Source organism: Scyliorhinus canicula, chromosome 15 (assembly GCF_902713615.1).
Source record: "Scyliorhinus canicula chromosome 15, sScyCan1.1, whole genome shotgun sequence".
Classification (NCBI taxonomy): Eukaryota; Metazoa; Chordata; class Chondrichthyes; order Carcharhiniformes; family Scyliorhinidae; genus Scyliorhinus; species Scyliorhinus canicula.
Window position 1 is genome coordinate 109,697,620 of NC_052160.1, and position 14,226 is coordinate 109,711,845.

Consider the following 14,226-nt stretch of genomic DNA (forward strand, 5'->3'; position numbering starts at 1 on the left):
ACGATGGCCCTAAAACTTAGCAGCTTTCATTGGCTTTCTCATTGGTTTGTTACTTTATGTATGTATCTGCCCTCTGGTATATCACATCTGACACCTGCTTGATGCAGCAATGGGTCTTTGACTTGGGTATCTCACTGATATCTCCAGACAACTTCAACGCCACTATCACCTTCACCACCACAGACACTGGGTGGCCACCACATCTCATTGGCCTCAATTCCTCATTCAGAATTCTGCTCTGGCTCCTCCATGAAGCACAATCCCAATGTGAAAATCCTCTTGGCTACCTGCTGACGTCTCAAAACGGAAGCCTGCATTTAAGGATCTTTGCACACTCCTCGTGCACATCTCCTCAAGACACTAGTGCTTCTGGCTGTTGCAGCATTGCTCTATAGGCTGCATCAATCTCTTACACTCCTAATCACTGAAGGAGTCAAGTTATGAATGCATACCACCCATTGAGAATTGGAGCTCTCAAGACTCAAAGCCTCTTGCACCCCTATTGCAGTCTGAAGTGAAGTTGGGGTGGAATTTCCAATAACTGTTATGATGATTGCAGAAATTGTTACATATTATATTTAATATTTGTGGCTGTATAATAGAAGGAATCCAATTCAATTGTCTGTCCACTGCCCTCATGCTCCCACTATCTTACCACCTCTGAAAAATGTGACCAGCAGCAGGACGACCTCGGGAGTCCCCTCTGATGCAGTTCCCGACCATTTTATTGATGCCCTCCCCAATATAACATTAAAATAAATTCAAATATTTTCATGATTTTAAGAATTGTATTTCTCTTTTATGTCTCATGGTGGATTTGTCATTCTAGCTTATGCAAGACGAAAAGCTGCATCAGCAAGATTTTTCTGATTGTCGTGTTTCCAATATCAAACAGATGTCTTCTGTTATGCCCTAGATATCAGTGAGTCATGGCCATATTGTTCAAGCTCACATTAAGATGCACCAACAATGTCATTAGTTTAAACATTTTATGTGATGGCCTAAAATCTATCGCTTACTGACAAAAAGTAAATATTTTGTACATTTTTCCCACCAATTTTGCTTTTTGACCAGTTATCATGGTTAACGCTGTCTTCTGCACTTCCACAGAAATGGGGTGAAATTAACACCACTTATGGTGCATTTCCCTCTGTGTTACCCAGATTATAATAATAATGATCTTTATTAGTGTCACATGTAGGCTTACATTAACATTGCAACAAAGTTACTATGAAAATCCCCTAGTCGCCACATTCCGGCGCCTGATCGGGTACGCTGAGGGAGAATTCAGAATATCCAATTCACCAAACAAGCACATCTTTTAGGATTTGTGGGAGGAAACCAGAGCACCCGGAGGAACCCATGCACGCATGGGGAGAACCTGCAGACTCCATACAGACAGTGACCCAAGCAGGAATCGAACCCGGGTCCTTTGCGCTGTGAAGCAACAGTGCTAACCACTATGCTACCACGCTATGTCAACAAGGAATAAGCAGTCTTCACATGAGCCCAAGTGAAACTATGATCGCTGTGTTTGAAATAGCACTTGGGCATCAGGTTCCAGAATAGTGATAAGGCTGAGGACGCGGCAAGTCAGCAGTGCAATGCAGAACTTAGGCAAATAGGGCGCAGGTGAAATTCAAAACAAAATATGAAGTAGTAAGGTTTGGGACAATATCTAAACATGGGAGTGTAGGGGAAAAAGACAATTTAAAACAAGAAATAAATGAGATTCTGAGTTGCATAAATTGACAAATAGGATTCCACATCTGTTTGCAAATACCACCACATCTGCTAAGAAATTATTTTTCTGCTGAGTGGCTACATGCTATGTAAAAATTATTTTTTTAAATAAATTTAGAGTTTTCAATTTTTTTTTCCAATAAAGGGGCAAATTTTAGCATGGCCAATTCACCTACCCTACAAATCTTTTTGGGTCGTGGGGGTTAAATCCACGCTGACCCAGGGAGAATGTGCAAACTCCACACAGACAGTGACCCGGGCCAGGATCGAACCCGGGTCCTCAGCGTCGTGTGGCGGCAGTGCTAACCACTGCGCCACCGTGCCGCCTTTGCTATGTAAAAATTCGGAAGTCACTGGTAAATGCGATAATATGGTATGAATAATGTTCAGTGTCTGGTCCTGCAAGGAAGGACACTCAAAGGAGGGTCATGGATTTTCTTGAACCTGTTCTGTCTTCAGTTAAATCATGGTTGATCTACTTCCCTCCTTATCCCAATACCCTTACCCCCCAAAAAAATCATCAATCACAGTTTTAAATTTGCAACTGAGCTCCTCTGATCAGCTTTTTGTGTGGGGAGTTTCTGATTACCGCTATTGTGTGTGTGCAGTGTTCCCTGACATCTTCCAGGAATGGCCTAGCGGCAATTGTAAGGTTATATGCCCGCTTGTTCTGAACACTCCCATAGACACAATCGCTTCCCTGGACAAATTCTATTAAATTCCTTCATCGACATGAATAATTCTATTGCACCAGATTTTCTCTTGAGCTTTGACTGAACAGACCATGTAGCAAGAATTGAGCAGAGAATATATTGGAAAAGAAGCCGAGTTGTGATACTGATGGGGCGGCTGCCATTGAATTTTACAATGCAACAGTATTATTTCTGTTCAAACGATCCATGTATTTTATACAGCTTTAGTGCGGGACATCGACCAGTGTTAATGTTAACATGCTTTAACATTGCTGAGCTTTTATGTTCTGTAATTTGTCTCCCAACAGCTCCACAATGAAGCCACATTGGTGGAGGAGTTTATTACTTCTTCAATCTGCATGTATGCATGAAGGTGATTATCAATTCATTCATATAAATGCATCTGAAAACAGGCAAAAACTTTTTGAGAAAGACAATTGACAATAATATCTTGTGTACAATTGCTGTTTTAGGTGAATTCTAGAGTAACAATCTTCAGCAAGGAACTGAAAGGTATAATTTTTGTTACTTCAGTGGTCTTGTTGATTGGTATTTAAGTATTCAGATTGTATAACGATTTGGACTTTGCACTTGTAAGGAGAAGCTTTCCTTGTGTTGATTGAACCTTTAAACACTGACAGAAATGTCAGATGTTTGCATGTGACTAGCTGCAGAGAACATAGAACATACAATGCAGAAGGAGGTCATACAGTGCAGAAGGAGGCCATTCGGCCCATTGAGTCTGCACCGACCCACATTAAGCCCTCACTTCCACCCTATCCCCACAACCCAATAACCCCTCCTAACCTTGTTGGACACTAAGGGCAATTTAACATGACCAATCCACCTAACCAGCATGTCTTTGGACTGTGGGAGGAAACCAGAGCACCCAGAGGAAACCCACGCACACACGGGGAGAACGTGCAGACTCCTCACAGATAGTGACCCAGCGGGGAATCGAACCTGGGATGCTGGCGCTGTGAATCCACAGTGCTATCCACTTGTGCTACCGTGCTTTCAAATTGTTACTCTGAAATTAGAAGTGCTTTTATTCCTCTGAACTCTTTCAGTGTAACCATCAGTGTAAAACTGACAGAACCTTCCAAAGTTAGCGATTTAAATCACTTGGTCAGATAGTTCCCAGCCCAGCACAATTGACAATTGTCCAGAGGAAATTTGCCCTTCAAGACAATTACCGGGTAAACCCTTTTAGTGGAGCATTCCAAGTGGGAATCCCCAGCTCATCTTTAGCATACTCCCCAAATGTGACACTAGGAGCCAAGAAGTTACTCTCTCAAATCCAAATTCAATAAAGTATCCTCTTTCAATGGAAATATTTGCTTATGAGAATAGTTATACTGCTCTTAATTGGCATTGGTAAACTGTTTCTCTCCGAAAGATTCATAATGAACATAGATGTATTGAATCTCAATTTGTGAAAACATTCGCATTTACATTTTCTCTAGCGTATGACAACACATTATTTGCACTACCATCATATATAATAGTCTGCATTATATGCCACAATGAAGATAAACCACTCATCTGTCGATCCTGCCTATCTGCAGATGCGCAAATTAAAATAAGTACAATGAAGCCGAAATTAAATTGAATCTTCATTTCTTTTGAGGTTGATTTCTGTCAATTGAAACATTGGTGTTGGTGGGCTGCGAAATGAGGCAACATACTGAGCAATATTCCATGAACAGCTTGGCAAATAATCAGGATAGGAGATCATTTGAAGTTCACCCATACTGATAATGGCGCCCACCTAAGGAAAGACCTCTTCATGTTTATGGAAATCTAGTTCACTCTCTCTAGCTAGCATCTAAATTTGCCTTTTTTTTTGTTTCAAAGCACTTCGGTCGTATTCTCTTTGTGTGATGAACTGTCATGTAGTTCTTTCCCATCAGTTCTTCTTATATCTTTTCCTTTGTCATTGAATCACATATCTCGACTTACTTGACTGTGCAGCACATAATTATTTTTTTTTTTTCAAATCTGCTGTGCTCTTCAGCTGTCTTGAACAATATGTTGCCTTTACCCTTAAAATGTTGATTCCATTCTCCCTTTTGTCTGCTTCTCATTTAGTGTCTATCTTGTATTGCACATGTAATTCAGTCCGCTCTTGATAATAGTGCAGCATCTAATGTAGCAATTATCCATCAGGCTGACATAAGGATTCAAATGTATTCCCATCCTTAATGCATTACAAAGACAAATAAAAAGTACCTGCCCAGAAAAGATTGTGGTAACATTTAACATATGGATGCTTAACTTGCTTACATGGCTCTCTGTTGTCTATTATTTTAAGACTGATGTTAACATATTCATGTGAATTGGATTAAGCCGCTTCTAAAATTGTGAATGAGGTAATATCACTCCATTTATGTTAACTATTTGTATTCTACTGCCACAGCACTCATTTTGAGGCTGTAGTTTTATTTTTATGCACAGTCATGAAAAAATACATTGGTGCACCAGCGAAGTAGTAACAGATAACTGAGGAAATCACATCAAGCTACAACAGATAACTTATAATTCTGAAGTTGTTGCCTTATTAAATTCATTTTTGACAAATGGATTTTTTAATCAGTAAAGACAGAGTTTTCATTCAATCCTGGCAATACAATTAGGACTCCCCCCCCCCCCCCCCCCGGCCAACCACCCCCCCCCCCCCCCCCCCCCCCAGAGCGGCCCCCCAGTGAGCTGAGTATTTTTGCAAAATCTTTTATTTGTTGCTAACATTTGAATAATGTTCCATTAAATCTTTCACACTGTGTGTAAGTAACATCAACAACTGAACATATGTCAACTGAACACAATCTTATTTAATGCAAACGCATAATTTGAAAAACTTGCAATGCAAGCACACATTAAAATACAAGTTGATAGCAAAATATTCCTGTCAGCATTCCCGGCCTGATGTAAATAAGACAAACTTTGGATTCTCCCTCCAACAAGAACATCCAGTAGGTAAATGCATCTGTACACTTACCAGAGAAGTTGACTTTCCGGATATATTCAAGGAGGACCTTGCCATCTATAGGAGACATTTTGGAACAAAGACCAACGTATCCTGGGCAGAGATCTTTGTGCATGTTGTGCAGAGCATGTGCCATAGCATAAACTGCGTCAATAACAAACAGTACTTTCCCTTCTTGCTCATAAGAATTATTCCGTCCAATTCTCTCCAAGCCTAGTGAAGAAAGAACCACAAACAAAACGCAATGCTGATGATCGATTTTTTGGAAACCGCTCCACTTTCACATAAATAATAAGGGGGCAAGGAAAGAGTTAAAAGACAGCTGTTTCAAGTCACGGAGAGTTATCCAGGTAAAACGATTTCAGTTTAATTTATTTTCTTAACGTAAAGGGAAAAAATGATGAAGCAAACCGAACATATTTAAATTCCTTTACATAATTTACTGGAAGACTGCAATGATGTAATGAAAATTGTATCATCTTAATGAAACCTGTATCTCTCCTTCGATTATTTCACGATTATTTCTTTTATTGAACTTTGCTTTATACCGTGCACTGGAAGGGAGGAGAAATAATTTTCGGAAATAGTGTATGAAGTAAACTTATTTTCTCCAAAAAAAATGAAGCCATGTTTCTGGAGCAAGTTCTGAAACTGGTGAGTACGAATTTTCAAATCTTATTAGGGTCAATATTAACTCCCTCAATCCAGGTGGGAACAGTGGTCAGAATTTAACGTTCATGGTGGAGGGCCTTTTCACTTCATGGAGAGCTTGTGGTCATGCCGCTGCAACAAGTTCTGGGAGCCCCGTAAGCATAAACTCCCAATTAGGCAGCTAGTTGGCTGCCATAAGGGTTCTTGCCTCCAAAAGGGGTAATTTCCTCTCTTAAAATGCTGCAGGGTGGGTGTCCCATCTCCGAGAGCTGCCAATCAATTGGAAGCAGATAGTTCTCCAGTACTGGCTGCATCATGCAGAATGGCGGCCACGACCAGAAAAACAGTAAAAGGATTTCTGGAGTCCCAGACTAAGGTGAGGATGGATAAGGACTAGGGGTCATTGTGATGGGTGTGGTGTGTTCCCTTGTTGTTGGTGAGTCCCTCCATTAGGCGCAAGATGATTAAGAAGGAGGGACCAACCCCATTCCGCCTCACCTGCCCAAAGTCATAACTTCCAGGGATTACCCCTGCTCACTACTGATTAAATACCAGCAGCAGTGGGCTGAGGGTTTTCGGTTGCATTACTTGGCCTGCAGGTGATAAGGTCATTTTTGACCGTTCATCTACAGGACTTAATTGTGGTATGGGGGAGGATTTGGAAAATGATGGGGTCTCCACCCCACACCATTCCACCCTATTATAGCACCCCCCACCCCAATATCCCTTCCATCCTCCAAAGGAAGCAGTACATTCTGCCAAGTGTGCATAAGTGACCAAGTTACTTATCAAAACAAGGTCACTTAATTTCTGCCTCAAGCCATTTAACCTTTACCATATCTGAAGTTGGTGAAGATTCCTGCTATTGATAGGCAGCCTAGGAGACAAATTTAACTGAAAAAGGTCTGATCCAACAATGAAATCAGTATTGCAACATAATATTAACTGCAAATCGAGGAGGAAAAGACTCCAGAGAACCAGGCAGGATGCTAGAGTGAACAATGTATATTTTAATTTGTTGCTGTCCAGGATGATTTCTGGCAGGTCTGGAGAAGCAGACTTCTCCTGTCTCTGGAAGGAATCTAGAGCTGGCCAGTCCTCACTTTTCCTCTCCCTCCACAAAACAGAATACGTAATACATAGGATTGCATTAGATATCAGCAAGAGAAATGGGTCATTCTGTGTTTATGTTTCACTCAATCCTCCTCTCATCCTTTCTCATCTAAAATCTACCATCACAATCATCTATTTCCTCTGTCTCATAAACTTGTGTAGATTCCTCTGAAGTGTATCTATATTATTCACGTCACCCAGTCCCTGTGGTAGTGAATTCCATATTCACACCACGCTTTGGGTGAATAGGTTGCTTCTGAATTCCCTATTGGATTTCATAGTTAATCATTATATTAATGTCCTCTAGTTGTGTTCTTTTCCACAGGGGGAAACATTCCTCTGTATCCACTCTGTCAAAACCTTTCATAACTTTAAAGGCATCGATTAGGCCTGCATCCCTTAACCTTTTTTTAAACAAGTATGCATATCTCCATTTAGACTCTGCAAAAAGCCTGTGTCCCACACCATTCCCTTGGATTGCCTGTGAAGTCCAGCTCTTTCCCCAGATTTGGAAAACCTGAGGCCTGTAGTTAAATTTAGCTGGGTCACCTTTCTTCAGGAGTTGTGCTTCTTTTCATTTGCCAATAAACTAAACCAACAAGTTGTGGGATAAAGTAAAAATATTGTTCCTTAAAGGGGTAGTGCATCAAAGTAAACAGAATTTCAAAGAAAAGAGTGGGGGGAGGGGTGGGGTGCATGCAGCGCCGGCCCTAGGGTTGCTGGCGCCCCGGGCAAGCTGAACTTCGGCGCCCTTGGGGGGGGGGGGGGGGGGGGGGGGGGCCGGGGGGGGGGGGGGGGGGCCGAGGAGAGGGGGGCGGGGCCGAGGAGAGGGGGGCGGGGTCGAGGGGGGCCCGGGGGGGGGCGGGGCCGAGGGGGACCCAGGGGGGGCGGACCCGGGGGGAGGGCGGGGCGAACCCGAGGGGGGGCGGGGTGGGGCGGACCCGAGGGGGGGCGGGGCTGGCGGACCCGAGGGGGGGGGGAGCGGACCGAGTGGGGGGGCGGACCGAGGGGACGGACCGGGGGGGGGGGCCGCCCTGGGGGAGTGCGGCCACCGCGCATGCGCTGGTTGGCGCCGGCGCAACTGCGCATGCGCGGGACCCGAGTCTGGCGCCCCCTAGCACATGGCGCCCCGGGCAACAGCCCGAGTTGCCGGTGCCTTGAGCCGGCCCTGGGTGCATGTGCATGTGTGCATTTGTCTTACCCACTTCAGATATTATTGCCATCCTGTTGAAATCAAGCTCATTTAGAACATAGAACATAGATCAGTTTCGGCCCACGATGTTGTGCTGACCATTTATCCTAATCTAAGATCAACCTAACCTACACCCCTTGAATTTACTGCTGTCCATGTGCCTGTCCAAGAGTCGCTTAAATGTCCCTAATGACTCTGATTCCACCACCTCTGCTCGCAGTGCATTCCACCCACCCATCACTCCCTCTGAAAACATAGAACATAGAACTGTACAGCACAGGTAAAGAACCGACCTCTGACATCTCCCCTATACCTTCCTGCAATCACCTTAACATTATGTCTCCCCGTGACAGCCATTTCCGCCCTGGGAAAAAGTCTTTGGGTATCCACTCTATCCTTGCCTTTCATCACCTTGTACACCTCTATCAAATCACCTCTCTTCTTTCTTCGCACCAGTGAGAAAAGCCCGATCTCCCTCAACCTTTCTTCATAAGACATGCCCTCCAGTCCAGGCAGCATTCTGGTAAATCTCCTCTCCACCCTCTCCAAAGCATCCACATCCTTCCTATAATGAGGCAACCAGAACTGGATACAAGATTCCAAGTGTGGTTTAACCAGGGCTTTATAAATCTGCAGCAAAACCTTGCAGCTCTTAAACTCAATCCCCCATTAATGAAAGCCAACACACCATACGTCTTCTTAACAGCCCTACCAACCTGGGTGGCAACTTTGAGGGATCGATGTACCTGGGCCCCAAGATCCCTCTGTTCCTCCACACTTCCAAGATTCCTGCCTTTAACCCAGTATTCAGCATTCAAATTTGACCTACCAAAATGAATCACTTCACATTTATCTGGGTTGAACTCCATCTGCCACTTCTCAGCCCAGCTCTGCAGCTTGTCAATGTCCTGTTGTAACCTGCAACAGCCCTCGACACTATCTACAACTCCACCAACCTTCATGTCATCGACAGACTTACTAACCAACCTTCCACTTTCTCATTCAAGTCATTTCTAAAAACCATAAAGAGCAGAGGTCCCAGAACAGATCCCTGCAGAACACCACTGGTCACCTACCTCCAGGCGGAGTACTTTCTATCCACTACCACCTGCTGTCTTCCTTCGGCCAGCAAATTCTGTATCCAGACAGCCAAATTTTCCCGATATCCCATGCCCCCTAACTTTCTGAATTAGCCGACCATGGGGGACCTTATCAAATGCCTGACTGAAATCCATATACACCACATCCACAGCCCGACTTTCATCAATATGTCTCATCACATCCTCAAAGAATTCAACAAGGCTTGTGAGGCATGACCTGGGTAGCATTTTTAGGGGTAGGACGTTTCCACCACAGGGTGATGGATGCAGCAGGTGACTTATTGAAAAGTTGCGGGCACTCTCTCATAATGTTCTATTAAATCACATTAACAGGTTGGAAGATTGCTGAAAATGTACCCATGGCTTTTCACTAAGCCACTTGCTGCATGAAAGGTCCCAATAATAGGCCAGAACCTTAGAAAATCTGCCAATAATGTTTTAGATAGGAAATAAAACAGATTTGTTGCACTTATAGGCATCCTCAATTGTAATACTCCCCTTAACGTGGCCTCATACAAATTAACTTCGGGATATATTTCTTGAATGGCCTTGCTGTTGGTAAACCTCTGATATCATATTATGGTCTGGCCAGTTTCAAGTTATAAATTCATGGATTATATAATTGTTGATCTTTGTGTTCCATTGTAGCTAGGATTGTGTGATTTAGTTTGAACTGCCTTGTGCTAAAATGATACAACCCTTGTGCTGGGAATTACAATGTGTCACGCTGGTACGAGGGGTCTGTAGAACACAAGCTTTGATTTGTTAATCAAGATGCAGAAAGCTGTTTCCAAAATTCAATTATCCCTTGTCAAAACATTAATTGGGTATGTGAAGCATGCAAAAATGTAAAACTGATGCCTGTCAAGTGGCTCTGAACTCATTAACATGGAACATAAGCTTCCCCACCACTGGGTCTGATTCTGATCAAATTTGATTGACTGTTCTCTATCCAGAGACCTCTTGACTGGAAAGTATATTCGACAGGCCGTTGGCCATTTTATTTTAAGTTCAGTTCTTTCATCCCTATTCACATTTCATTGCAGTGATTCAGAACTCTGCAGAACCAAGGTGCGGAGCCAAGATATGAAACGTGAAATGACCCAGTTAAAAGACGCTGAAAGGAGCTCAAAAAGTATGAATAACCTTTTATTTGGGTTTCAGAAAAGGTTTTAATATAAGTTGGATACCATGAGGGCGAAATTGATTTTGGAAGTCAGCGCTAAACAATGGAATGCAAATCAGGCAACAAATTAAACATGAAACGACCACCCTCACTATATTTCTGTGCATCTCTTGATTTAATTTTGCTTCTGTATTAACTAATTTATTGCAGTAAATATAATTTAAAGTTTTAGTCTGAAACATACAGTTTAATACATCCAGTTTTTTTACCAATCGAAGAGTGGACATTTTATATGACTTTCAATGTGCAGCAATATACAATAGATTTTATGATAAAAGAAATATCAGACTAATGGCATGTACTTTAGCAGGTAAGTAAGACAGCGACAATGAAAATATAAATGCATATATTTGTTGCACTCCTTCAAAAGCTGTGTGACAACAATTGCCCACCAAGTGACATGTCACTAAAATATATGGAAAATCACCAGAAAAATCACCAGAAAAAAATTATAATTAATTCCAATGTAAGTATCCTTTGAATGGTGAGGTAAATTTTAATTATTGCCAAACATCTTCCATGGCATTGAAAAATAATTTTAACAAGGGTGGAGTTTTATTGCTTCAGATTTTAATTATCATAGAATCCATACAATGTAAAAGGAGACAATTCTGCCCAATGAATCCGAACCAACCTTCTGAACGTGCGCCTTATCTAGGCCCACTCCCTGCCCACTGTAACCCCACCAAACTGCACATCTTTGGACTGTGGGAGGAAACTAGAGCACCCGTGGAGGAAAACGATGCAGCTACGGGGCAAAAGTGCAAACTTCACACAATCACAAAACGCTGCAATTGAACCGAGGTCCCTCGCGCTGTGAGGCAGCCACTGTGCCACCGTGCTGCCCCAATTATCGTTGGGTGCTTTTTTAAATTGCAAGTTCAGAAATGTTTCAGCATATCCCTTTTGGTGCAAATAAGCATTGTAAATTTTAAGTTCTTTTTGTATCTCTTTTTTTCCCTCACATTTTACTTTTTTTTTCCGTGGTTTAGCATTGAATAAACTATTAGAACATAGAACATAGAACAGTACAGCACAGAACAGGCCCTTCGGCCCTCAATGTTGTGCCGAGCCATGATCACCCTACTCAAACCCACGTATCCACCCTATACCCGTAACCCAACAACCCCCCCCTTAACCTTACTTTTATTAGGACACTACGGGCAATTTAGCATGGCCAATCCACCTAACCCGCACATCTTTGGACTGTGGGAGGAAACCGAAGCACCCGGAGGAAACCCACGCACACAGGGGGAGGACGTGCAGACTCCACACAGACAGTGACCCAGCCGGGAATCGAACCTGGGACCCTGGAGCTGTGAAGCATTTATGCTAACCACCATGCTACCCTGCTGCCCTATTCTAACTGACATCTCCTTATTCAGTTTGATTGATGGAAGAGATACAAAAAAATTGCTTGCCATTTTTATAGGCCAAGTCCTAAAGAACATGGCTGTTGACAGGATCTGCGGCAGGTGGTGCGGGAGCCAACAAGAGGGAAAAATCTACTTGACATTCCCCTCGTCAATCTACCTGTCACAGATGCATTTGTCTATGACATGATTGGAGACAAAGTCCCACCTTCACATTGAGGATGCCCTTCATCTTGTTGTGTGCCACTATCACCGTGCTAATTATGTTAGGTTTGAAACAGATGCAGCAGCTCAAATCTGGGCATCCATGAGGCACTGTGGGTGATCAGCAGCAGCAGAATTGCGTATAGCCACAATCTGTAACCTCGTGTCTGCAAAATCCAGCCTATTGTTACTCCTATTAATTAGTGCCTTCAAATTCTAAACTTTTATTTATAGGAAGCCTCAGTTCATCCGTGGAAATTACAATCTTACATAAATGCAAAAGAAGGAAGTTGGGAATTACAGAATAATAATTGCTACTTTATAATATTTATCATTGTTTTATGTTTCAAAGAAAAATAATTATGCCTGGGATTATCTAGCTCCCGCCCGCAGCGGGTTTTCCGACGGTGGAAGTTGCTTGCTATTGGCTGCCAGCAGGATAGTCCAGTCACACCGATGTCAACAACATGCATTGTTCACCAGCTGTGCTGGGCCTCAATGGCGACCCACCTCCACGGCGAGGGAAGCAGAGAAATCTCAGCCTATACTTACGGTGAATTCTGGTTCACCTACCGAAGCTCCACGACCAGGTATGTTTTGGGGATCTCAGGACGGGGACAGGAGGGGAGGCCCAGGCAGGTGGTGGGGTGATGGGTGTGGGGTAAGGAGGAGGGAGGAGCTGCAGGGACTGGCTTTGGTTGACTGTCTGTCTGGAGATTGTACATTCTCTCCGCGTCTGTGAGGGCTTCCTCCGTGTGTTCCGGTTTCCTCCCATAGACCAAAGATGTGCAGGTTAGGTGGATTGGCCATGCTAAATTGTCCTTTAATGCTCAACAACGTGCAGGTTAAGTGGATTATCCATGATCAATGTGCTGGATTACAGAGATAGGGAGGAGGAGTGGGCCTAGGTAGAGTGTTCTTTTGGAGGGCTGGTGCAGACTTGATGAGCTGAATAGCTTCCTTCTGACGTCATCGGCCACGTCAGCCGGCGTGACGCTTGATGTGCGGCCTTGACGACGGTCGTCAAGGCCGCGCCGCCGTGACGCATGTGGCCGTGCTCCCAGCCCCGCCCGGGGGGGAGAATCGGCCCCGGAAGTGGGCGTGAAGGCTGCCGCGGGTCACGGCCTGTCCCACGGCAGCCTTTACGATTCTCCGCATTTGCGGAGAATCTCGCCCCATAAATTAGAAAGATGGATAATACTAACTGGCCATATCAACAACTGAGGCAACAATGATACTTCTAGTACATCACAATAACATTGTATTGACTGATTTCTTTCTATTGAAAGCATTTTAAATGTTATTCACATAAAGTCAGCAAGGTTCGGTTGGATTCAACTATATTGCTGACAAATTAACTATGCTAAATAACAGCTCAGCTGGGTATATTAAGAATATAGTTTCTTGAGCTTATTGTTGATGCATTGGTGAAGATTTCTGGAGCTGATTCACCTCTGAGGAAGCACAAACGTTGGTTGTCTTGCCTACTTGGCCTGTTTCAGGAATGTCAGTATGATAAACTGACAATGGGCAGCACTGTAGCACAAGTGGATAGCACTGTGGCTTCACAGCGCCAGGGTCCCAGGTTTGATTCCCCGCTGGGTCACTGTCTGTGAGGAGTCTGCATGTTCTCCCAGTGTGTGCGTGGGTTTCCTCTGGGTGCTCCGGTTTCCTCCCACAGTCCAAAGATGTGCAGGTTAGTTGGACTGGCCATGCTAAATTGTCCTTAGTGTCCAAAAAGATGAGGAGGGGTTATTGGGTTGCGGGGATATGGTGTAAGTGAGGGCATAATGTGGGTCAGTGCAGGCTCGATGGGCCGAATGGCCTCCTTCTGAACTGTATGTTTTATGTTCTAGTCTGGTTGTTAGTTCCCTCTCTCCAGCTTCACTTTATTATACTGCTCTGAAGCTTAACTCTTCTGCACGTTATATACTAAAGCTCATTACACTTTCATGTTGTTCTTAATTTTTTTTCTGAACTCCTGTA

The 14,226-nt window shown here is 43.6% G+C and overlaps 1 protein-coding gene across 1 annotated transcript in view; it reads right to left on the reverse strand.

Annotated features, from left to right (window-relative positions):
• The window catches only part of LOC119978492 (metabotropic glutamate receptor 4-like), a 1,510,615-nt gene that overhangs the window by 616,479 nt on the left and 879,910 nt on the right, over positions 1 to 14,226 (reverse strand). Inside the window, exon 7 of the mRNA XM_038820161.1 lies at positions 5,434 to 5,634. Coding sequence (XP_038676089.1) covers positions 5,434 to 5,634 — 201 coding nt within the window. The remainder of the gene's footprint in view (positions 1 to 5,433; positions 5,635 to 14,226) is intronic.